This window comes from Ipomoea nil, unplaced genomic scaffold, assembly GCF_001879475.1.
Source record: "Ipomoea nil cultivar Tokyo-kokei standard unplaced genomic scaffold, Asagao_1.1 scaffold2926, whole genome shotgun sequence".
NCBI lineage: Eukaryota > Viridiplantae > Streptophyta > Magnoliopsida > Solanales > Convolvulaceae > Ipomoea > Ipomoea nil.
The window spans coordinates 2,369,357-2,395,698 of record NW_017619354.1 but is presented as its reverse complement, the minus strand read 5'-3'; the positions used below and the strand labels follow the sequence as shown (position 1 = coordinate 2,395,698).

At 36.3% G+C, this 26,342-nt stretch overlaps 1 protein-coding gene across 2 annotated transcripts; it reads left to right on the top strand.

Moving 5' to 3' along the window:
* Window positions 1-442: 442 nt before the first annotated feature.
* Window positions 443-25,955, top strand: LOC109161901 (ABC transporter A family member 1). Of its 2 annotated transcripts, XM_019310466.1 has the most exons (40): window positions 443-852; window positions 1,222-1,301; window positions 1,575-1,746; window positions 2,308-2,390; window positions 3,402-3,618; window positions 4,073-4,287; window positions 4,468-4,528; window positions 4,651-4,737; window positions 5,172-5,404; window positions 5,490-5,604; window positions 5,686-5,775; window positions 6,162-6,382; window positions 6,488-6,600; window positions 12,091-12,197; window positions 12,361-12,423; window positions 13,157-13,243; window positions 14,222-14,320; window positions 14,398-14,582; window positions 14,772-14,826; window positions 14,933-15,004; window positions 15,155-15,859; window positions 15,939-16,117; window positions 16,930-17,140; window positions 17,815-17,898; window positions 18,522-18,563; window positions 18,654-18,750; window positions 19,919-20,046; window positions 20,196-20,300; window positions 20,792-20,938; window positions 22,060-22,320; window positions 22,411-22,546; window positions 22,996-23,075; window positions 23,215-23,322; window positions 23,788-23,938; window positions 24,157-24,293; window positions 24,568-24,642; window positions 24,713-25,016; window positions 25,176-25,309; window positions 25,534-25,592; window positions 25,689-25,955. In XM_019310466.1, exons 1-40 carry the CDS (start codon window positions 727-729, stop codon window positions 25,771-25,773), a joined length of 5,709 nt encoding a protein of 1,902 aa, XP_019166011.1. In that variant the 5' UTR covers window positions 443-726; the 3' UTR covers window positions 25,774-25,955. The 2 variants fall into 2 exon arrangements, with proteins under 2 accessions (XP_019166011.1, XP_019166012.1); XM_019310467.1 differs by lacking the exons at window positions 443-852; window positions 1,222-1,301; window positions 1,575-1,746; ... (1 more) ...; window positions 3,402-3,618; window positions 4,468-4,528.
* Window positions 25,956-26,342: the final 387 nt, after the last annotated feature.

Here is a 26,342-nt window from a genome sequence, read left to right as displayed (position 1 = left end):
CCCGGCTGTTTCTCATCCCTTATGGTGGAGGCACTGACATACAAAGAGGCTCTATCTTGGCTCATGACACGGAACGAGTTAAATGTGGATCTCCTCACAGATTGCTCAGAGTTACGTAGTTCCTTGCACTCGGGTCCTACGACTATCTTGTCTTATGTTGGGATGGTTGTGGATCAGTGTCGATCGACTTTATCCTCGTTCAGTTATTGCTCATTAAGCGTTATTTCTAGATCAGTTAATTTACATGCTCATACACTAGTTTCGTTAGCTTTCGATCAAGAACAGTCTTTGTATTATGATGATATCCCTCCTGACTCTATTGTTTCGTTCATTCATTAATATATACCAAGACCGCAAGACAGTTGGCTTTCAAAAAAAAAAAAAAAAAACTAATCTATTTAATGTATATATGCTGATTTTCAGCAGACGCCAAACCGAACTTCCTATTGTCACTTCCGTGGACCCATTAAAGGATTTCTTCCTCCTTCTCCCAAGTCTCACCCCTTCACGCTTTCTCTCTCTAAGCTCTGCAATAGGCTTATAGCTCCCTATATACACTCACACACCAAACCTTGTTCTCTCTCTAAGAATATGGATGCATGCATCATTGGGCAGTTGCCCTAGCTAGCTTCAGTGAAGTCTGAAGAAGAGAAATAAGCTAAGACGACAGGAAAATTGCTGTGTTGAGTGATCAGTACTCCAGTGTAATCCGGAATTCTCGCTACTATGGAGAAGCAGAAGGAGAAGGAAGAGAGGGAAATTAGGAAGAACTCGAGTAAGAGACAGCTCAGGGCGATGCTTCGCAAGAACTGGCTCCTCAAAATTCGCCATCCTTATATCACCTGCGCTGAGGTTCTTTGACTTCTTTCATCTCCTGCAATTTTATTTTATTTATTTTTTTTAAATGCATGTTAGCAACGATTTCGCATTTAAATCCTTTTAATTACATTTAAATACTTAAATTTTGCGTTTTTCTTTTCCTGGGAGTTCATTTCGTTTTTATTTTATTTTATTTTATTTTCACCATATTATTATCTTTATTTGATGATCATGCTCTTTGTAGGTGGCTGTAATATAATGTCTCCCTTCCTAGCAAAATTATTAGTGTGTTTTTTTTTTTTTTTTTTTTTTTTTTGGACTTACTAGTTACTCCATTAGCATTGATCACTATTTATTACCAAGAGGTAAAGTAGCTAATGGCGTGTTTACTTTTAATCACAGATTTTTCTACCAACTATTGTCATGCTGTTGCTAATAGCAGTGAGAACACAATCTGATACTCAAATCCACCCAGCACAGGCGTACGAATTCCATCAACTTGGTGCTTTAATTTATGTTTAAGCACACTTGGATTTGTATTCTTGGAGTGACTTTCTTATTAGTATTATTTTTATGTGTTTACATTTGGTTTGTTACCTGCAAGTAAGCTTCTTTGGGTTGTACCAATAGCCATCACATGATATTTTGGAGGCGACCAAAATGAAGCAAGCACTTTCTTAGCTTAATTGTTTCTACAACAGTTTGAAGGGAATTCATTAAATGATATAGAAAATAAAATACAACATGATATGCAGGTATATCCAGAAAGGGATGTTTTTGGAAATAGGAAAAGGTGATAAATCTGTAACTTTCAACCAAATTTTGGAGCTGTTGATGGCCAATAATGAGTATTTGGCTTTTGCACCGGATACACCTGAAACAAGGATGATGATCAATATTCTCTCTCTTAAATTTCCTCTGCTGCAGGTAATTCCTATTTATGGCTTATGTTTCTCACATCTTATTGTTTTCTCCCATATTCTGTTGTCAGTTAGTTTCCTCCATCATAGTTTTTCTTGAATTAGTTTCAACTCTGTTGAATTTTGAGTTAGAGAGAGCTTGTGAAATAAATTGGTAGCAAAATGTGGGGAAGGGAGCGATTACTTCTACTGCAGGAAGCTTGCTGTTTATGGGCATTCTTGTTATTTATCTTAACACATATTTGCATACTAGGTAAAATAATCTCTATATCTCCAGAAGTCATTTACCTAAAAAAGAATTTCTCCAAAAATTACTTTAAAAAAAAATAAAATATTTACGATGTCCAGAAGAGAGGATAACTGAAAACACGAGTGATCTTCAATTTATCTAGCATACCTAAAAGTCAAGAATGAAAGTTTGGCCTGCCTATTTCAACAGTTTTCTCTGCCACTTTCTGAATAAGAATTTATATGCCAGGTCCTTCTAGGGCATTTTAATTTTAATTTTTTTAAAAAAACTTTCAGATTACTGTTTTTAGTGATAATTTGGTCTATTTACTATATACAGCTTGTTTCTAGAGTTTACAATGATGAAGAAGAGCTTGAAACATACATACGGTCATATGATTATGGAACTTGTGATCAGAAGAAGTGAGTAATATGTCCAGCTGTTATTTTTCTTTATGGTGTGTGCAGGAGGTGGCTATCTATTCGTACAGTAAACAGATAGTGCAGAGTGGAACTTACTGTTTCCATTCCTCTGCTCTGTATTACTATTATGGGGGTATTATTGCTTTTGTTCTTTGTTGTTGCTGGAATTATTTATGAGTTTGCTCCTCAATCAAGTTAGGGGAAAAAGATTACATTTGCACTCAGCACGCAATTCCCAATGAAAGGTTCCTCTCCAGCCACATTATGTCCAGACTCCTCCAGACCATAGCTTTGCTTTGACCACCTCAGTAAAATCAGTTCTGGCTGTCCATGAAGACATCTAGCATTAACAGCGAATGAACTTGAGCAACCATCCAATTTTTTGATTTCTTCTTCACACATTGTTGGTTTCTTTCTTTTTCATCTCAACCTAGTCAGAATTTCCCCTCTAAATAAAGCAGTAAGAAATTGGAAAAAAAAAACTTGCTTAAAATAACACATTCACCCTCAATTTATTGATCAAGTACATATGTACTTTTGCTTATATAGTTAAATACATTGACTGCATTTAGCTTTCCTCCAATTGGGACTGAGAAAAGAAAATAGTAGGCAAAGTGATTATTTTAAACAAACAAAAGGCTAATACAGTGATTATGTGAACCCGTGGCATGAGTGCTAGAGTTGAAGTCTTGCTTTCTTGCATAAATTAGGTGCATGTGATTGATGGCTTCAGGTGGCGCTTTTATACTGTTGTGGTGGAAAGTACTTTCCATACATTTGCAGTAACCTTAGTGAACAGTCTTTCTAATTGACTGATGTGTTATGTCTGTAAATGTTTGGCTGTGAGAGATCTACGTGCCTTTCCACTCATTAGTTGTGAATTATGATGATCCCAGATGCCTTCTCATGTTCTTTTAGACCTGACTGGTTTGCTCTTCCTTTATCCCCTATATTTTTATATTATCAAATATCTGTTAACTTTAGTACTTGTTAATATTTTCCTTTTTCCAGGAATTGTACAAATCCAAAAATTAAAGGAGCCATTATATTTCATGAACAAGGTCCTCAAGTGTTTGATTATAGCATACGCCTAAACCATACATGGGCCTTCTCAGGATTTCCTGATGTTAGCACCATCATGGACACAAATGGTCCCTTTCTTAATGACTTGGAATTAGGCGTGAATCCTGTACCAATCCTGCAATACAGCTTAAGTGGATTTTTCACTGTATGTATTTATGTTGCACCCTCTCCTTAGCATTTGATAACTTATAGTCTTGGTCAAACTGCTCAAAATATTTCATTCACTGTTAATGCTCTTTCTATACAACATGTTTCTAAATTGCACTTCAAGTTTGTTGTTCATAAATCATATTGTTATTGACAGCCTATGAAATTAAAATTGTGATAAAGAGCCGTTTTTTGGGTCATTTTCTGAATGTTATCTTAGTTAAAAACTTAAAATATTCCTCCCTTGGTGTCTCTAAATGAATTTTATAAGCATTACTTGTATTTTTATAAATGCCTACATAAAGGAGGTTGAAATCATTTCTGTCTGATGGGTAAACTGTGGTTTTGCATGTTTTTGGCATCACCAAATGCAATAATGTCTTTCCACTAACTTTGAGTTGCAGTAAGAAATAAAGCATTTTTGGTAAAAAAAATTTCATCTTCTTTCACAGCTCCAACAAGTCATGGATTCATTCATTATCTATGCTGCTCAACAAATTATGACAAATTCATCATTCTTGCAATGGGGCTCTTCTGGTACAGACTTCCCAGTCAAAATACCTTGGACTGAGTTTAGTCCTTCAAACATAAGAATTGCTCCTTTTCCAACTCGTGAATATACTGATGATGAGTTCCAATCCATAGTCAAGGAAGTTATGGGGATTCTGTATGTATTTTCTTTCTCTGTTTTTATTTTTTATTTTTTTATTTTTTTATTTTATTTTATTTTTTTAATTTTTTTTTAATTTTTTTTTAATTACAATTATCTATTTCTGCACAAATTTCTGTGGTTTAACTGATCTTTCTCATTGAAAGTTTATTCAATTACATATCATGAAATCTCCAGGTACTTACTGGGATTTCTCTATCCAATCTCCCGTCTTATAAGTTATTCTGTCTTAGAAAAGGTAAGTACACTGAAATTTATTTTGCTCATTGAATATCTTTATATTGTAAAAGTTTTAAAATAAGGGGAAATTGAGGACTTGAAAATTTCTTAGCTGAATGCTTATAACTATTAATTCTTTAGGAGCTGAAGATTAAAGAGGGCCTATACATGATGGGGCTCAAGGATGAGATATTTCATCTCTCTTGGTTTATAACATATGCTTTGCAGGTAATGTTTCTTTTTGTCAAATACTTCTGCTGCATGTATCCATCCAAATTATCCCTCCCCACAATCCTCCTAATGAAAGAAGAAAGACAAAAAATTGTAATTGGAGAATCTGAACATGCATGTGTGTGTTGCACACACTCACACAAAAGAAGCTGCTTCTGTAGCATGAGCTGTTAGGAGTGAATGAGTGATTCCGCTGTGTTTGCTTCATTCTAAAGAAGTTTGGAACATATTTTGTGCTTGTGTAGCATTTCTAATAAAAAATCTCATTTGAGTTCTCCCCTTTCTATCTAATCTAACTTTTAGGTTTATCATCTTTGCAACTGTGGATGTTGTCCTGATACATCCTTTTAGTTGCGATTTCTTCTATATATTGTTTTGTGAGAATGAATTTACCAGTTTATCTTATTTTAATGCTTTCATTTCCTTGGCAGTTTGCAGTTTCTTCTGTGATCATTACTCTCTGCACTATGACTACCCTTTTCCAGTACAGCGACAAGTCACTGGTGTTTGTCTACTTCTTTGCTTTTGGACTCAGTGCCATCACAATGTCCTTTCTGATCTCTACATTTTTCACACGAGCAAAAACTGCCATAGCTGTTGGGACGCTTTCTTTCATTGGGGCATTTTTCCCTTATTATACAGTCAATGATGAGACTGTTTCCATGTCAGTCCTTTTGCTATTAAGACACTTCCCAATATTTTTTCTTCTGGGAGTAATGTAATTATGTAACTGCATTTTGTATTTGTAGGGTATTAAAAGTGATGGCTTCATTTCTTTCACCCACAGCCTTTGCATTGGGCTCTATCAACTTTGCTGACTATGAGCGTGGTCATGTTGGACTCAGATGGAGTAACATTTGGCGGGTATTCTCTTTATTCATGTTCTGGCCTTTCTCTGTTATATAGTTCTTAATTTTAAAGGTATATAGTTTATTAATAATGCAGGAATCTTCTGGAGTTTGCTTTTTGGTCTGTCTCTTGATGATGTTATTTGACACAGTACTCTATGGTGCTATTGGTCTTTATCTAGATAAGGTATATTTTCTGGACTACTTTCTTCTTTGTCCTGTAAGTTTTATTGGTCAAGAGGAAGGCATAACTGCAGTGACTTAATACTTTTCCTTTAAATTGAAAATCCTGAGTCAAATTCATTCAATCATTCTTAAGTTTAAGTATTTTCCTGATCAATAGAGTAATGCTTTCATTTAAGGGACCTGAACATGAAAGCTTCTTTTGTAAAATTAGGGAAACAGGACAGAACTCTAAGTTCATGATCCTGAGTGAGATTTTTTATAGATAAAAGCAGTCCTCATCCTCTTTAAAATCCTAAGCTATTTCAGATAAAACTGAAAATAAATACATTTATGCTGTCTCAATGATTTTATCAAGAGAAAAGCTCAGGAGTTTATACATACAATCAGGTTCTTAGTAGGGAGAATGGATTGCACTTCCCATGGAATTCCACATTCTGGAAATCCTTTTGGAGGACAAAAAATACTGGAGAACATTATGCTTCAACCTCAGAAGTCAATTTAATTGACAACTCAGATAATGAGAGTGCAAATCTATTTGGAGAAGAGATATACAAACCGGTCAGGGAAACTATCAGTTTGGAAATGAAACAACAAGAAATTGATGGGAGGTAATTTTTACATATTATCTCCAAGTGAATTTCCGTAACTTAGTTGTGCATGCATTCTGTACAAGTATTATGTTGTACAATTACGCCTATCTTCATGATTTGCAGATGTATACAGATCAGGAATCTGCAGAAGGTGTACAGTACAAATAGGGGAAACTGTTCCGCTGTTAAGTCCTTACAACTGTCCTTATATGAGAATCAGATTCTTGCTCTTCTAGGTAGCTATGTTCAGTTCTCTTCTTGACTGCTGAGCTACTTTTCAATGAGTATATAACTGGCTCTTTTGTTGCTTTTATTGTTTTAACTGCAAAGTGAATTTAGTTCTGAGCTATATCCTATATGGATGCTATGGAAGGTGTAATTAGGTTTAGAGTGCTATACCTCTTGAGCAGCTCTCTCTCACTGTCTCTCACACCTTTAGGGAGGATTTCAGCTCTCTATAAATGCAGGGCTAGAGGACAACTGATATGGAAGTTTCCATATACCTCAAACTCTAATTTCTTGATTTCCTAATATATAGGATTCTCAATATCACAGAATATTCTATAACACTCCCCCTCAAGTTGGAGCAAAGATATTGATCATGCCCAACTTGTTACACAAATAACTGACTCGGGTTCCAGTAAGGGCCTTCGTGAATAAGTCCCCGAGTTGTTCTCCTGTCTTCACAAATCATGTGGAGATTAACCCTTGTTGTATCTTTTCACGTACAAAATGACAGTCAATCTCTATGTGCTTAGTTCGTTCATGGAACACCGGGTTTGATGCAATATGAAGAGCAGCTTGGTTATCACACCATAGCTTTGCAGGAATTGGAGCTTTGAAACCAGACTCATACAAAAGGTTGTGTATCCACATCACTTCACTCGTTGATTGTGCCATCGCTCTATATTCAGACTCTGCACTCGAACGAGAGACTACATTCTGCTTCTTGCTCTTCCAGGAAACCAGATTACCTCCAAAGAACACACAATATCCAGTTGTTGATCTACGATCCTCTTTGGACCCTGCCCAATCAGCATCAGTAAAACACTCAATCCTAGTGTGACCATGATTCTTATACAAGATTCCATGTCCTGGGGCTCCCTTTAAGTAACTCAAAATGTGCTCTACAGCTGCCCAGTGATCAATAGTTGGGGATGCCATGTACTGACTCAAAACACTAACTGGGTATGCAATATCTGGACGAGTTACTGTCAAGTAGTTTAGCTTCCCAACTAGTCTTCTATACCTCTCAGGATCTTCAAACAACTCCCCCTCCTTTGACAATTGCAAGTTCGGTGTCATGGGAGTATTACATGGTTTAGTACCTAATTTTCCTGTTTCAGAGAGTAAGTCAAGTACATACTTCCGTTGAGATAGTAATATACCTGTTTTGTTTCTCATAACTTCAATACCCAGGAAGTACTTCAGTGGTCCCAAATCTTTAGTTTGAAATTGACTATGAAGAAATGACTTGAGAGATGAAATCCCTTCGGTGTCACTCCCTGTAATGACAATGTCATCTACGTAGACTACCAACCAGATGATACCTGTTTTGGACCACTTGTAAAACATGGAGTGATCCGATTTCCCTTTCACCATCCCAAAGCTCTCAACAGCTTGACTAAATTTTCCAAACCATGCACGTGGGCTTTGTTTCAACCCATACAACGATCGCCGAAGTCGGCATACCTTTCCAGACTCCCCCTGAGCAACAAACCCAGGAGGTTGCTCCATATATACCTCTTCAAGAAGATCCCCATGCAGAAAAGCATTCTTGATATCAAGCTGATGTAAAGGCCAATCATTGATGGCAGCCATTGAAATGAGTAATCTGACAGAAGTAAGCTTAGCCACAGGAGAAAAAGTGTCAGAATAATCAACCCCATAAGTTTGGGCATATCCCTTAGCCACAAGGCGGGCTTTCAAACGAGCCACAGACCCATCAGAATTAACTTTGACGGTAAACACCCATTTACAACCAATAGGCTTCTTATTTGCAGGCTTAGTGACCAACTCCCAAGTACCATTGTGATCCAAAGCAGTCATCTCTTCAATCATGCCATTACGCCACCCAGGATGGGATAAGGCTTCCGTAACAGTTTTAGGGATTAGAATAGAATCAAGGGAAGCAATAAAAGAACACGAGGCAGATGACAGCCGATCATATTTCGCAAAAGAGGAAATAGGATAAGTACAACTACGTTTACCTTTCCGTTGAGCAATCGGAAGATCATCATCCAAGACTGGATCAAATGACACAGAGGTGGTTTCAGGGCATTGAGCTGGTACTGGATCCGGAAGGGAAGCAGGAGGTGGTGCCGGAACGGGTGCAGTAGGCCGAGGTCTACGAGAATACACCTGTAAGACAGGAGGAGTAGGAACAGAGATAGGAACAGAGGACGTGACCGTATACATCAAGATATCATCTCTCTCCCCCTCACGGAGAACATCAGGAGATGCAGGAAAGAAAGGAACATCCTCATGAAAGGTGACATCAATGGAAACAAGGTACCTACCAAGCTCAGGAGAGTAACATTTGTAACCCTTTTGCACACGAGAATAACCAAGAAATACACACTTCAAAGACTTTGGATCTAACTTGGAGACATTGGGACGGACATCCCGAACAAAACACACGCAACCAAATATCCGTGGGTCAATATGAAACAAAGGTTTCGAAGGATACAGAGTATGACAAGGTATTTTCCCATCCAAAACCGCAGAGGGCATACGATTGATCAAGAAACAGGCTGTGGAAACAGCATCAGCCCAGAACTGCTTGGGAACCCCCCTCTGAAACATCAAGGCCCTCGCAGTTTCAAGCAGATGCCGATTTTTCCGCTCAGCCACCCCGTTTTGGGAAGGTGTGTCAACACAAGAGGACTGATGTATCATACCTTTCCCACGCATATAAGAGGCAAAAGGATGTGAAAAATATTCTCTAGCATTGTCACTACGTAAAATTTTGACAGGAATACCAAATTGAGTTTCAATTTCAGAACAGAACCCACAAAACACATCAAACAATTGAGAACGAGACTGCAGTAGGTATAACCATGTCATGCGGGAAAAATCATCAACAAAAGTAACAAAATACTTATAACCGAGTTTAGATGTCACAGAACATGGACCCCAAACATCAGAATGTACTAACTCAAAAGGAGCAGACGCTCGTTTGTGAACTCTAGGACTCAAATGCACACGATGGTGCTTAGAAAACTCACACGACTCACAATGTAAAAAAGACAAACTAGAAAACTGCGGACACAATTTCTTCAACAAGGGAAGGGAAGGATGCCCCAAACGACAATGTGCTTCAACTGGAGTGACAGCACCAGAACACGCAACAGACTCCGGCCTCGCTGTGTCAAGAACGTAGAGACCTCCAGACTCGCGCCCCTTACCAATAACCCTCTTCGTCATAAGATCCTGAAACACACAATGATCAGGGAAAAACGTAACGGAGCAATTCAAAACACGAGTAAGACGGCTGACTGAAATTAAATTGAACGAAAAATTAGGTAGGTGCAAGACAGATGACAAAGGAAGCGTGGGGATTGGCGTAATGGACCCAGACCCAAGTACACGAGAGGAGGATCCATCCGCTAAGGTGACAGGGGAACTATGTGGATGGGAAGAGAGCGTGGAAAATAAACTAGAGTTACCTGTCATATGATCTGTAGCACCCGAATCTATAACCCATTTGGATGAGGATGAGAGAAGGCATGTGGTTGTATTACCTGAGTCAGCAATAGCAGTGACCGAAGAGGATGAATGTTTCAAGGATTCTTGGTACTGAGAGAACTTGGCAAACTCATCCGCAGAGACCATGACCGTTTTGGAAGATGCCTCAGGTGTATATGCAATATTAGCAGCAGAATTTCCCCGCTCCCTCAACCACTTCCTACAATCCCTTTTTATATGCCCAGGCTTATGGCAATAATGACATACAATACCACCAGAACTGTACCCCTGAGAATTTCTACTATTCCCACTATGAGGCGGATTGGATGATTGCCCCTGGGAGTTCCCACTACGAGGATGGCGGCCAACGAGAGCACTGCTTGGTGGGATGGTTACACCGGAAAGACTCGGTTGCAATTGCTCCGAACGAATCAAACGTGGGAATACAGCAGCCAGAGTAGGGACGTCTGAGGTACTCAGAATGGCAGACCTAGCTGTATCAAACTCAGAAGGGAGACCTGCCAAAAAACTCATAACAGCCAGTTGTTCACGTTGTTGTTGCTGTGTTTTAATGTCAGTAGTGAAAGGCATAAGCTTATTAAGCGCCTCATATGTTTTCTTAAATTCCATAAAGTATGCCATAAGAAATAAATCTCGTTTCTCAGCACGATAAAAAGACTTGCAAACATCATAAATACGAGTAATATTCCCTTTCCCAGAGTACAAATAATCCAAATACTCCATCAATTCCTTAACAGAACCACAATGACTAATGAAACCAACAATACTCTCATCAATAGAATTACGAATCTGCAGAAATAAACGTGCATCATCCCGCACCCAAGTAGGCTCTTGGTCAGCCAAAGATGATGTTAGGTGATCTGTCTTATCCAAACTAGTGAGATAAAGAGTAATGACTTGAGTCCATTCCAAGTAATTAGAGTCATTAAGCTTACAGTCCGTGATCTTAGAAGTCACAGGAACAATATCAGTGACAACAACAGATTTATTATCAGCCATACCCACCAAAACTTGAGCCCAAACAGATCAGAAACTACGCCAAAAAGTGAGCCTAAGGGGTACGAAACAACCTAACCTTAGAACCGAAGTGGCAATGGTCCAAACTAAGTCCGGAACTGAGACGGCAGGACTTAGGCGACCCTGGTAGACCTGACCGGAGAAGTTTCCGGTCACCGGAGCAGCCGCACGCGCCGGCGCGTGACGGAGGAGGCGGTGGTGGTGGTGGCGCGTGAGGCCCACGCGCAGGGCAGAACACCGGGAAACGCTGCAGATGTGGTCGCCGGACGCCGGCGGACCTTTCTGAGTGGGCGGTGACGACAGGAGACCGCCGGAAAAAAAATTTATTGAAGGGGCTCCGATACCATGTAATTAGGTTTAGAGTGCTATACCTCTTGAGCAGCTCTCTCTCACTGTCTCTCACACCTTTAGGGAGGATTTCAGCTCTCTATAAATGCAGGGCTAGAGGACAACTGATATGGAAGTTTCCATATACCTCAAACTCTAATTTCTTGATTTCCTAATATATAGGATTCTCAATATCACAGAATATTCTATAACAGAAGGCTCAAGGCCTTTAGTAATCTGTAACTGCGAGCTATTTCTGTAAAGAATTGACATGTTTCCTTCAATGGCTTGGATAAGCTTTCAAACATTTAGTTATGGGTGAAGGAAGTACTGTGATTAATTAATGAAACTTGACATGTTTCCTTCAATGGCTTGGATAAGCTTTATATATTAGTGTATCTTTGGAAATGCATGATCTATTGCCAAAACTCTGTTTTCTCTCAGGACTGCTAAATATTGTTTCATCCTTAAAGTGTATTGCACTTGCTCTCTTTGTTTATCACTAGTCCAGTTTAATACCTTAAGGTGTTTACTATATATTAAAAAAAAAAAAATTAATGTGCTTTGCTGCTTCTGCTTCTGCTTCTTTCAAAACAAAAAAAAAAATAGAGGAAGCTTATGAACCAGTTGCATTCTTCTTGTTTTCTTGATTACAATACTTTACTATTTTGAAGGACACAATGGGGCTGGTAAAAGCACGACAATATCTATGCTTGTTGGTCTTCTTCCTCCTACTTCCGGTGATGCTTTGGTTTTTGGGAAAAACATCTTAACTGATATGGTAATTAATCTACATTTTGGCTTTATATGTTTATTATGATAATATGATGTGATGAGGAGCCTAGCTTGATGATCTTATTTTATGTTTCTTGGTCCATGCCTATCTTATTTTTCAAATTTCTTTTCTGGATGGAAAGGTTTATTGCTAGTTGTTGGTTTTGCAGGATGAGATACGGAAGAGTTTGGGTGTGTGTCCTCAATATGACATTCTTTTTTCAGAATTAACTGTAAGAAAAGTTTTGTTTGATGTACTTAGTGCTGTAACTATTACTTGACTCTCCCTCTACCCTCCACTCTTTGCCAAAAGTGTTTGCCGAATCTACATTCCTCCTCTTACCACCTGAAATGAACAAGAATGAGGGAATGAATTTGTTCGTAATACAGTGAAATGCTCCCTGCAGATGGTTGAATGCTGACATGCTTTTTTTTTTTAATTGCCAAGAAAAAAACTTACTTTGTAATACTGCTGTATTCCTGGATCTTAGTAGTTTTATACTTTGGTAGTAATTGGATTTGGGACCACTTGTTGCATCACTTAATCCTACTCAGAAAACTAATGTTGAAGAATTGAAAATTGTCTCTATGTCAGCACAAGTGAAATTACTTTCATATTGTTGCCTACAACTAAAATATATATTTTCCAAGACATACGATGGGTTACTGAAGCTATATAGTCCCTATTGGTCTCATATAATCTAGTAGCTTTATGATTTTTTACCTCAAATAGTGTTTAGTGTTCTCTGTTATCCTACCGTAGTTGTCTAGGAAAGTAGAGGAGAAAATTTTAATTTTGTTAGGTTTTCCATGCCTATTATCTATCACCTCCTTTCTTTCTGTCTAGTTGTGATTGAAAGTTTTTCTGTTTCTGAAGGTTTATCTATTTATTTATTTCTTTATTAATTCTTGTTGTTGCTTTTGATATCCATAACCATATCATGCTTTGCCTACTTTTCTGTCCAGGTGAAGGAACATTTAGAAATGTTCGCTAATATAAAGGGAGTGAGTGAAGACAAGATTGATAGTGTTGTGACTGAAATGGTTGATGAAGTAAGTTATCCCTGCTCATTATTAGGTGACCTCACATTTCTTCTTTGATTCAATTTATGTTCCGCTCATTCCTGGCTAGACTTACTTGGTGCAAAGTTATCTCTTTTCTCAATGCATTGGCTATTGTCTTCCTGGCTAGACTTACTTGGTGCAAAGTTATCTCTTTTCTCAATGCATTGGCTATTGTTTCTTCAAACTTCGTTTGACATTTTCAGAATGCTAGTTCAATTAGTGTTACAGTACCAAAATCCAGAGAATGCTGCTCCTTGCACATGATTCATTTGTATACAAGTGTTGAACCTAAGAAAGAATCATTACTGTCAAACTAAATGAAACAGCAGCTGGATCTTTTATTATACTCCCTCTGTTGCACTTTATATATCTGTTTCAATTAATGAAAGCTTGATTCAAGTTATTTACAATTTATTTTTTTTTTTGTAATATTTGATTTAATAACAGTGAACAAAATTTATATATTTAGAAACTGTATTAAAAGTGCTATTAAACACAAAAATCCAAATTTAAAAATTGTAAGAAAAATGCTAAAGAAAATAAGTGAAGAAAAAGAGTTGGGTTGACCTATGAATAGTAAATAAGACATATAAACTAGGACAGAGGGAGTAATATTTTACATGAGCAATAGAGTACATTGCAAAGGAAGATAAAGTTATTTTAACTTTGGGCCTTTTTCCTCAGGCCCTAACCTCTTGAAACCCAACTTTCTACCATCTGTGTGCTGCACCTTTAAATGAATGGTCTGGTTAAAATAATTAGGTTTTTACAGAAATTTTCAGTCATTCTGATCATTTATAAAAACACAGCTTGATAAGCTTGAAGATTGTATTGAGTTGTAGTTTACCTGTAAGGGCTTTATTTTTGTGGACAGGAAGATTTATTTCAATTAAGATTGATCTTTTGCATTTCTCCTTGGTTTATTTTGAATTTGAGCAAACTTCTTCATTTCTCATGTATCATTAGGTTGGCTTAGCAGACAAACTTAATACTGTAGTAAGAGCTCTTTCTGGGGGTATGAAAAGGAAGCTATCCCTTGGAATAGCACTAATAGGAAACAGTAAGGTGAGTGCATGTTCAAAAGTAATGCTCTTTATTTAGTTGTTCCGGAACTTGCTTAAATCTGATGCTTCGTGGTTTAGATAATTGTTCTTGATGAACCGACCAGTGGAATGGATCCATATTCAATGCGGTTGACCTGGCAGCTGATAAAAAGGAAAAAGAAGGGAAGAATAATCTTACTAACAACTCACTCCATGGATGAAGCAGATGTATTAGGAGATAGAATAGCTATCATGGCCAATGGTTCTTTAAAATGCTGTGGAAGGTGATTTCAACTTAGATTTAGAACCAATTTTTAATTCATATATGTCATAATATGTGGATCTTAATTGTTTGGATTAAATTGAATTGTAAGATGGGTTGCTTCCATGTACACCTGGGCTCTGGGGCCAAACTTCTTTCATCTTCTTTCCTTATCATGTGTTCTTAACTTGAGTTTTAACTCTACTCACAGTTCTCTCTTCTTAAAGCATCACTTCGGAGTTGGTTATACCCTTACTTTGGTTAAGGTGCCCATCTTAGCCTATTTACTGTGTTAAATTATTTTATTAGCTTTTCTTTGATGGTGTATCATCCTTCTTGCTATAATATATTAATTTACTACTCTGCTTTCAGGCTGCACCTGGACCCACTGCAGTAGCGGATATTGTTTACAAGCATATTCCATCTGCTACATGTGTGAGCGAAGTATTCTTCCAACTTTTAGAGGCTAAATTAATTCTTCAGTTCTTGCATAAATGAGGCAAATATTTTATTGCATCTGACGTATATTTCACTGTTGTATTGGGGGTTGAATAACAGTAAATGTTGTGTCATTAATTAATGTTTTGTATCTAGGTTGGAACTGAAATTTCCTTCAAACTCCCTCTTGCATCCTCATCTTCTTTCGGAAGCATGTTTCGTGAAATAGAGTGCTTCATGAAAAGGTCCATGCCTAATTATGGAACTGAGAACCGTGGAGAAGAAAATCTGGGTATTGAAAGTTATGGCATATCTGTCACAACTCTAGAGGAAGTATTTCTAAGAGTTGCCGGAGGTGATTTTGATCAAGACGAGAGCCATGAGGAGAGAGAAGGACCAGTTTCATGTGATACGGCTACTTTGCAACCCTGCCAATCTTATGCTCCAAAAAGAACCTTCCGTTCTAAGTTTTGCGGAACCTATTTTAGAATCATTTGTTTTATAGCCACCATAATTGGAAGGGCTTCTTATCTAATCTTCACTACAGTTTTAAGTGCTCTTAGGTTCCTAAGTATGCAGTGCTGTTGCTGCTGTATACTTTCAAGGTCAATGTTTTGGAAACATTCGAAGGCATTACTCATAAAGAGAGCAAAATCTGCTCAGAGAGATATGAAAACAATTGTTTTCCAGCTTCTAATTCCTGCTGTGTTTTTGCTTTTTGGTCTACTGTTTCTCAAACTTAAACCACATCCTGATCAGCAGTCAGTCACCTTTACAACTTCATACTTTAATCCTTTACTAAGTGGTGGTGGTGGCGGTTGCCCAATTCCTTTTGATCTTAACTGGCCTATTGAAAAGGAGGTTTGTGATCTTTTACACTTTCATGCTGTAACTGGTTATTTCTAAGGGTTCTTTACCTAGCCTGTTTCGTAATCTGCAGGTTGCAAACTATGTTCAGGGAGGCTGGATACAAAAGTTTCAACAAACGACATATAGATTCCCAGATTCTGAAAAGGCATTAAGTGATGCTATCGAGGCAGCAGGATCTACCTTGGGACCTATCTTGCTTTCTATGAGTGAATATCTAATGTCTAGCTTCAATGAATCATATCAATCAAGGTCAGTGGTTCAGAAGTTGTATTCTCCATATGTTGTGGAACTTTAAAATCTCCAGAATGCCACATCATTATTTACAAATTTACCTTCAGTTTAACATGACATCATTCCATCTAGTAATTATTCAATATGCTATAGTGGTTTGAATCACATTAGCAAAATCATTATGTTGTCACTCATTTACAGATTTACTTCAGTTCTGGCCATCCATTTCTCTTTAATGCTTTCTGTTCACGTGGAAAGCTGTAACATGGCAGACTAATATATCTTCTTAGTTTCTATCAATGAAGATGCTCAAGCTGCCTTCCCTTTTCTCCTTCCTTCCCTTCCTTAAAAAATTCAAGTCCTATTATTGAGATATCATATTCTGTGTAATACTAAGAGCAGTAGTATTACCACGCTATAATCTATAGTTAGGGCTTTTCCAAGATCAAGGAAACCAACAACCAAAACAGGTAAGCAGTGGCACTCCCCTGCTTTCAACACTTAAATCTGTCCTGTGCTTCCTTTTGACAAGGAAGCAATTAGTGCCAGTGATTGGGTGTATACATGAGAAAGTAGGAACATGCCCTACAAGTCCATGTATGGGGCTTTGGTATTTATAATTCCATAGGAATGTGATTATATCATTTCCATTTGATTTCCCAATTCAATTTTTAAGTTGTAAAAGTAAAACTAGCCCTATCTCATAAGAAGACTTTTGATGCATGCATTACATAGTTACATGCTGTTTACTTTTTGATTAAATTAGTTAATGCCTAGTTGTTGCCTGTATTATTTAGCTCTTTGGATTATTGAGCATATTCCTGAAACAGGTATGGAGCAATTCTGATGGATAATCAGAATGATGATGGCAGTCTAGGATATACTATTCTGCATAATAGTTCTTGTCAACATTCTGCTCCAACCTTCATCAATGTGATGAATTCAGCGATACTCAGGCTTGCTACGCATAATGACAATATGACAATTGTTACACGTAACCACCCGTTGCCTATGACTGAAAGCCAACACCAGCAACGCCATGTATGGTTTTTCTTTTCTTTTTATTTTATGTTTCCTTTTGTTTTCTTAGGATATACTTGGTGTAGCCTGCTCATGACATTGTAGCATGATAGGTTTTCTTAAAGTAGAAGGTCCTGCTTGCTTCGATCACTGTAGAATGTGTATATAGAAGTGTTTACTATGAAAGCTGATGATTTACAAGATGTACAAAGGAGCCTATATATACATACTAATAGCAGGACTCATCCACTCATTTGAATTTCAAAATGAGTAGCTGAGAGTTATTTCCTAACAACCTTCTAACAATCACCAATTAATTTTTATTAAATACTGCATTGATGTGCATGGCTAGTGTGATTTCTTCTTACTCATCAAGTTCTGCTAAACTCTTTCTGATCTTTTTTGAAATTTTGGGTAGAAACTTTACGGAGTATTAAATGGTAAATACTACATAGGTTCTTTTATCAATTTATTGCACTGCATGTAGTAGTTTGCGAACTGAAAGTTTTGTTCCCTCTATGATGTTTGACATGAATTTTTCCATTCATTGATGCAATAAAAGTTGTGATTTATTATGTCTCCTCATGTTTTAAGATTGTTGGTAACTTAGCAGTTCATGTTGTTAAACTTGTTATGTTGCTACTGGGCTTATTTATTTATATTTATACTAAAATCTTGAATATTTCAATGTGTAGGATTTGGATGCGTTCTCTGCTGCAATAGTTGTTGCCATTGCATTTTCTTTTATTCCTGCATCATTTGCTGTGGCCATTGTAAAGGTACACTGTCTGTGACATTATACTTTATACAAACATTTGGAGTTCCCCAAAGTATCACTGTAGTTTGCACGTGCGCGCACACACACACACACCAATTTCAGATGAAATGAAACATACATAAATGCTCTCACAAGATGCGCAATCTGTTTGACTTTATTTTAGAATGAGGGAGTAGATCTATGCCACACTGTTTTTACCTACCCTCTAAGTAGGCAGTGTATAAGATTTTATTTGGTTTCTAATTATTTAAAGTAGGCAAAAATCTTCCAATATAATAGCAGCAACAGGTAACGCCATTTTTCATTTTAAAGCCTTCTAATATTAAGCAAAACTCTTCCAATATTATTTAAAGTGCATATTTCTTAGCTTACAAGTAACACCATTTTGCAATTTGCCACTATTTCTGTGTGTTTGAACTCTCTGTTGGCAGTTGTTTCCAGTATTGAGGGGTTATCTCAAAGTTTATAGATTTATGCAAGCATCTAATCTTTGGTAATCACATTAGTATGTTATGAGCAAGATTTTTTTCTGAATTGCTAATGTGAAGAATGAATTATGTAAACATCATGTTAGGATGCTAGGACTGATAACTACACTATAAAATGTGTACTTACATGATGCAGGAACGCGAAGTAAAAGCTAAGCATCAGCAACTAATTAGTGGGGTATACTTATTATCTCTGATAGCCTCAGATTTGTCTTTTTCCATTTCCCAGTGCTCTAATTTTTTTCTTAACTGCTTAATGCCTTCTCAGGTGTCTATACTTTCTTATTGGACTTCAACATATATATGGGACTTCATCAGCTTTTTATTTCCTTCCTCCCTTGCCCTTGTTTTCTTTTGCATCTTTGGTATGTCAGTCCATTGGACCTTTGCAGCTTTCTATTACTGGTATAGTGGACTATATTGAGATTATTTGCAAGAGTTTAATTCTTGCGTGCCATTTGGTTTGTGGAATAGGCCGGGAATGGAATAGTATTCCGATAAATAGGCCCATTTTGCTGTTTAGTTCATTTTCTATTCCGCAAAATGAAATTCCATGGAATTATCTATTCTCTTTGCAATGGAATAGTTATTCCTGGCCTATTAAGAATAGCTACTTTTTCATAATACCAACAATACCCCCTTGCATGTGAATATATATATATACACACACACACACACACACACACACACACACACACACACACACACACACAATTATTTATTTGTTATTTTATTTATATTCTTGGTATAGATCGGTATGTGTGTGTGTAATATAAATATTTATTTATATATTTAAATTAAATTAATATATAATAATAAATTAATATACTTATATTTAATAAATTTTATATGGGTGTATGTATATCCATGTGTCTATAGTTATCTGTATTTATATGCTTTGTGTAGATATTTTAGTTATTTGACAGTTTGTTCTTTTTGTATTCTTCAACTCACCAAACATTAAAATTTCATTCATTTTTTAATTCTATATTAATTCCCTTGAACCAAACAATGGAATAATATTCCTATACAATAATATTCTATTTCCTTTGGAATACTATTCCTATTTCTCTTATTTCACTCTGCGAACCAAATGCTACATTAGTTCTTATAGGCATCCAGTCCTTAGATGTCCTAGGAATGCAACTTCTATGTATTTGGTGAGATTGTTATTGCATGGGGTGAATGGCTACATACATAGGCTAACATAAGGACTTCCAAATTTGTAAATGATTTATGATCTTTGAAACATAATATCTGAGATATCAATTACATTTTAGAACTGGGGAAGTTCCTTGCCCAACCTCCTAGAGAATTGATGGCAAGCACCAAAGCTTATATAAAACAAGTTGGTCTAATAGTGCTATGGTAATGCTGTGATAACAAATAAATTGATCCTCAAATTTATATGAGAATAGGCTTGACTGACAAGAAAATAATGCAGAGATCAAAGAAAATAATTAAGCTTGGGTTGTATGCAACAAAGAGTAAATTTTACCTAATATTTTGGAAATTTCATTTGGTCCTGCACAGGACTTGATCAATTTGTTGGAAAGAATTCTCTCTTCCCTACTGCTCTCATGTTTGTGGAATATGGACTAGCAATTGCCTCTTCAACATATTGCCTTACTTTCTTCTTTTCTGAGCACAGCATGGCACAGGTATTTATTCTGTGTGATAGATAAATATTAAAACTCCATGATTTTTTATTTTTTATTTTTCTCTTTGTTAAGTATAATATGTTATTCACAAAAAGCATCAAGCAGGGTGCAGATTACTGTTGATGCTGATTTTCATGTGATGCTTGCAGAATGTGGTACTCATGGTCCATTTCTTCACCGGGCTCATTCTTATGGTTATATCATTTATAATGGGTCTAATAGAGTCAACAGCACATTTGAATTCTCTTCTAAAGGTTGGAAAATTTGAAGTATTTATCTTTCTTTAAATCTCACATTTAGTCATGCATGATTTCTTTAGACCTCAGTGATCTTCTAAAAGAACTCCTTTGTTACTTTTTCCCCCTTTCTGCACCTTATGCCCATGTATTCTTACTTGCTCATCTTGAAAATAGTTAACAAAGAAAAAGAAGAAAAAAGAAAAAGAAAAAGAAAAAGAGAGATATTAACATATGCAACTACCTCAATGATCGTTTCATCTTATAATTGGCTAGGATATTGAAGAATGTAAACCAGTTTACTTCACAATTCTATGATCTACTTTAAATCTTTATGACACCTTTTTTTGTTCTGCAAAATATAAACAGATTCACAATTCATTTGGTTGTAGTATGAGTCTCTGAAATGTTACAACTTCGTTCTTTGTACCCACTACCTGTTCCTGCATATATGCTCTATGATACTTTAGCAATGCATCATCTTCATAACCTGTCATTTACTTTTTCAGATCTTCTTCAGATTGTCTCCGGGGTTTTGCTTTGCTGATGGGCTAGCTTCATTAGCCCTTCTACGGCAAGGAATGAAGACTGATTCTGATGATAAAGTTCTTGATTGGGATGTCACTGGTGCCTCTATTTGTTATTTAGCTGCAGAGGTACTTATCTGATCCTATGAATGCGTGAAAGTTTCTTGCTGCTATGTTCTCTTATACTTAAAGCCATTATTACGCAATATTAAGTATGGGTTTTAGTGTTTGTTTGTTATTTATTTATTTATTTTTTATTTTATTTTTAAGTTATTTATTTTGGGTGACAGGTATAGATGTTGTATAAATGTTGATAGAAAGTATCATTACCATGGTGTAAATGTATAATGTCATTCGTTGACCACTAATTTTGTCCTTGTCTATTCTATAAAGCTTTATTGAGATCTAGGGACAATTCTCCAAACTTTTAAATGAGGACTATGTTTCCACATGAATAAACATGATTGAAACTCTAAATTCTTAGTACTGTATAAAACTGAGGACACTTTTTAGTATAAAGTTGCTCCAAATTACTGTTCATTGAAAATCAATAGAAGTCCTTTCTTTAACGTGGCAGTACTTATTTTGAAAGCCTGAGCATCCATCCTTACTTAGGTGCAAGCTTCTCAATAATCTTTTTTCCCTATATATGACTTTATATCTCTTAGCTAAAAGGGATCATGTGAATTGGAGAAAAAACAGATTATCTTTTCTTTGGCACATGTATGATTAGATCATTGAATCATTCATTTACCATTCCCATGGGAATTTATTTATTTCACTGAATAATGAGAGGAGGGAAGAAAAAAGAGGGGGGTGGGGGTGAGGGTTAAGAAAATTGAGTGTTAAACTGCAGAAACATCAAGGTTGTTTTTCAATATTGGGAATCTATCATTCCTATGGATTGGAAGGCAAAAAGGATGAGGAAAATGAAAGGCTGGATGTAACCTCAAAGACTAGTAACCTCAAAGACTAGTCATGGTCAGCTGTATTTTGAGAAATGATGCAAACCCTCTTCATAAGTTGGTGTATAAATAATAAAGCTGGGGAAGGGGAGTGGGATCTTGGAACTTGATCCTACCAGAAGTTGCAAGGAAGATGTTTTCGTATATTAAAAAAAATCCAAAGCACCAGATGACCAGAGTGCCTTCCTGCTTTTCATTGTTTTCTTTTCTGTTTTATTTGTTATGTTCTAAATATGAATGGCCACTAAATTTTGGAAATGGGGTAACTGCTCTGATGTCTGACAGGCCATTGTGTATTTCCTTTTAACACTTGGGCTTGAGTATTTGCCACATCAAAGGATGAACCTATCAAGAGCTTATGAATGGTGGAAAGGATTAAAAAATTCTGTCTATGCAACTTCCAGTATCTCATCAGAACCTCTTCTACAATCTTCTGAAGACGCAAGTCTTGAACTTGATGAGGACATAGATGTTAAAACGGAGAGAATTCGGGTTCTATCAGGCTCAACAGATAATGCAATTATATGCCTGTGTAATCTTCGGAAGGTATGTTGAATTAGGGTTTAAATATTAAATGTTCACTGTTCAGTGAGTACTGGGTATTGGGCATTTTCAGTAGCAATTCATACATTTCAGGTATATGCTGGAGGGAAGCATCATGGTCCAAAAATTGCAGTTCATTCATTGACATTCTCAGTCCAAGAAGGAGAATGTTTTGGTTTTCTAGGGACAAATGGGGCAGGGAAGACAACAACTCTGTCAATGCTATCTGGTATCATCTGCTCATCACCATTAGAAAATATGTTTCTAAGAGATTGGTTCAACATGTTTTACTTTTGCTTTTGCAACTGAACAGGAATTCCTTTATCTTTTAGTAGAGGACACTATCTCATGAGTTGGTCATTTTGTTCATTATAAAAGTGCTATATAGAGACCACCTCTTCCGTGAGACCCTTCATAAATGCACACAAGCTACTACATGAATACACACATTCTAGATTGTGTGCATTCGCGTAGTAGCTTTTGTGCATTTTCGAAAAGTCTCACGTGACTCACGGGAACAGGTGGATGCACTTGAATATTAGCCTATATATATATATATATTCTATGATCTTTTTTACTTTCACCTCACTTTAATTTTGAAATGGATATACTATGTGAATATGTCAATGAGATTAGCACCTCTTTTCTCCTTTTCTAAACTGTTGACTTACTGAACAGGAGAAGAACAACCAAGTGATGGAACTGCATTTATTTTTGGCAGAGACATATGTTCAAACCCAAAGATTGCTCGTAGACACGTATGCAGTGATATTTGTTGACCTTATCATTTTATTTTACTTTTTATAATTGTCAAAAATCTTAATTACTTAGCTCTATATTATTATACCCATACAACTCTTTTTTTTTTTTCTTTTTTTTTTTTTTCCTTCTTTGCAGATTGGGTATTGTCCACAATTTGATGCTCTACTAGAATTCTTAACAGTCCGAGAACATCTTGAGCTCTATGCAAGAATTAAAGGAGTTCCAGAGTATGAACTGGAGGATGTATGTGTTTCTTAAACTTTTCATTTATATTTATACTGAAAAAGAGATCATTTGCCACACTTCCAAAAAAGGTTCTTGCCTCCATTACCAGGAAAGGAGAAAAGGGTACTAAAAATGAAAACAAGGAGGTCCTTGCTAAGTGTTATAGAATATTCTGTGTGATTGAGTATCTTATATTTTAGGAAACTAGAATATTAGCATGCCATATCAGTCTAGATCAAGCTAGTATTTAAGGGGAGGTTGACTAACCCTAAAGACATACAGAAAGAGGGAGAACTCTCAAGAGGTATTCTTTTTCTCTCCAAGTACTGTAACACTAAGAAAACCAGCATTGGACATATTAACTCCATGTCTGGAAATTAGTCAAATTTATTTACTGCATGATCTGTGCATGCTCAAATGACTGATAGAATTTTGTTCATATTAATTAATCCATGGATGATTAATGCTAAGTAATTTGGACAGATTGTTATGGGAAAGTTAGTGGAGTTTGACCTGTTGAAGCATGCTAATAAACCATCCTTCGCCCTTAGTGGAGGGAACAAACGGAAGTTGTCTGTTGCAATTGCAATGATTGGAAATCCACCTATTGTTATCCTTGATGAGCCATCCACTGGTAATTACATTTACTTTATTCCATGCTTTGTTTATTTAAATTTTCTGTTTTCCAAGTCCTCTTGCTTTTCTAATCATTTGTAGTTTCAAACCATAGATACTGTTTGTTTACTTTTACATATTTTGACTAGTAATTAGATGCTTAATGTATAAATTGATCAAGCATCAGTTTCTTTCTTGATATTTGGTTCCCATATCTGAAAATTTGTTAACTTTTAGGTATGGATCCTATTGCCAAACGTTTCATGTGGGAAGTAATATCTCGTCTATCAACTAGACGTGGGAAGACAGCTGTCATCCTAACTACTCACAGCATGAATGAAGCTCAAGCACTCTGTACAAGGATTGGGATAATGGTACTTATTCCATTTGTTTACTAGTTGACTATATGTTTACACATGTTGGTACTGCAAATGAAGGAGTTACCTCTTCTGGCACAAAAGAACAAAAATCTCATAACCTCTAAGAGAAAGTTGACTATTTATATGCTTCCTTAATGCAACTGAAGGAGTTTACCCCCTTCTGAAACAGAAGAAAAAGTTCATAACCACTGACTGAGGATTAATATAATAAACTGTTTTATCTCCTTACATATTTTATTTTTTTGCATGTTATTAAAACATTTCAAAGGTTGGTGGAAAGCTGAGATGCATAGGAAGTCCACAACATTTAAAAACGCGTTTTGGGAATCATCTTGAACTTGAGGTAATAGTGACTGTAATGTCCTTGAAACTGATATTCATATATTTATATACTTTGAATCACATGTATTTAGGTTAAACCAATTGAAGTCAGCTCAAATGACTTGGAAAATCTGTGCCGAATAGTTAAAGAGAAACTATTTGACCTCCCTCCCCTTCCAAGGAGTATACTTGATGACATTGAAGTGTGCATAGGAGGTATTGAGTCCTCCCCAGCATCAGAAAATGCATCTGTGGCAGAGATTAGCTTATCAAAAGAGATGATAATGGCAGTTGGAAGATGGCTTGGCAATGAAGAAAGAGTAAAAGCGCTTGCATTTGCACCTGATGATTCTTCGGGTTATATTGAGCAGTTAACAGAGCAGTTGGTTCGGGATGGTAGGTTCTGACCTCATTCAACTCTCAACTTAAATCATTAAACTTTCTTGTGCTCTCTGCATTTTCCAATAATGCGAACTATCCATCTCCCCACTCACCCAATACGGTCTTTGCTAGGTAGTTCTATTGACTACTTATATTTTTTGCACTTATGAGTAGGTGGAATCCCGGTGCCAATATTTTGCGAGTGGTGGTTGGCTAAAGAGAAGTTTTCAGCAATTGATGCATTCATTCAATCTTCGTTTCCCGGTGCAACATTTCAAGGTTGCAATGGACTGAGTGTTAAGTATCAGGTAATGTGAAGCCAACACGATGAGCGTGTGCTGATGCTTTTAGTTTGATTGGGAAGCATATGATGATTCCCTCGTATATTACCGGTTCAAACAAGAAGCCTTGTTTTACTAGTCCAAACAAGTGCCTAAGAACGAGTTTGCAAGATTAATTTTTTACTGCAAATCTGTGTGTGCTATTATTACCTTTACAGTTAGCATGGTGATGAGTCTTGAAATTCTTGCAGTTGCCATATGGAGAAGATCTCTCACTCGCTGATGTATTTGGGCACATAGAGATGAACAGGTGACTCACAAAATGATCATTAATGATAATTATAATCACGTATATATATATTTATACATCATGTTCATTGTGCTGCAAATTATTGATTTGTTACAGAGAGCAGTTGGGCATTTCAGAATACAGTGTGAGTCAGTCTACACTTGATACAATCTTCAACCATTTTGCAGCTAATTCTGCCTGAGTGAGCTAACTATCCTCTTTGCTTTTTGCTAAAGAGGAGCTGTTCATATTTCTTAAACTAGGAGATGTTGTAAGATAGGAGAAAGTGATCAAGAAACTATATATGGACTATTTTTTTTTTTTTTCTTTCCCACAATGTAACTTGATTGGAGCGTAAATAGATACTCCGTTGTATAAGAATCACAATGTAACAAATTGAATACGTACATAAAAGTAAGCACATTCTAGTTAACCTAACTGAATTAATCGAAAATCTTTAACCGTTTATCAAATTGAAATTTCTATTATCAAATTTACCGAACAGTTTTTCTCTTCCAAAAAAAAAAAAAAAAAAAAAAGTTTTACCCAACAGTTTTTTTTTTTTTTTTTTTTTTTTTTTTTTTTTTTAACCGATTAACCAAAATTGTTAATTAAATTTTGAAATCCTGAAAATTATAAATAAAAATTAATATTACCTATTACATCAATACTTACAAAAATTAATATCCTTTAATATTAAGGAATAAATAAATAAATAACTATGTAAAATCCCTAGCCATTAACCAATAACCAGAACTATGTAAAATTCTT

Bases quoted from the DNA above. Each gene is read 5' to 3' on its own strand.
- LOC109161901 (XM_019310466.1), top strand. From the start codon at position 727: ATGGAGAAGCAGAAGGAGAAGGAAGAGAGGGAAATTAGGAAGAACTCG. The intron at 4,529-4,650 runs GTAAGTACACTG...TTAATTCTTTAG, and splicing joins GTTATTCTGTCTTAGAAAAG to GAGCTGAAGATTAAAGAGGG. The intron at 5,776-6,161 runs GTATATTTTCTG...ACATACAATCAG, and splicing joins TTGGTCTTTATCTAGATAAG to GTTCTTAGTAGGGAGAATGG.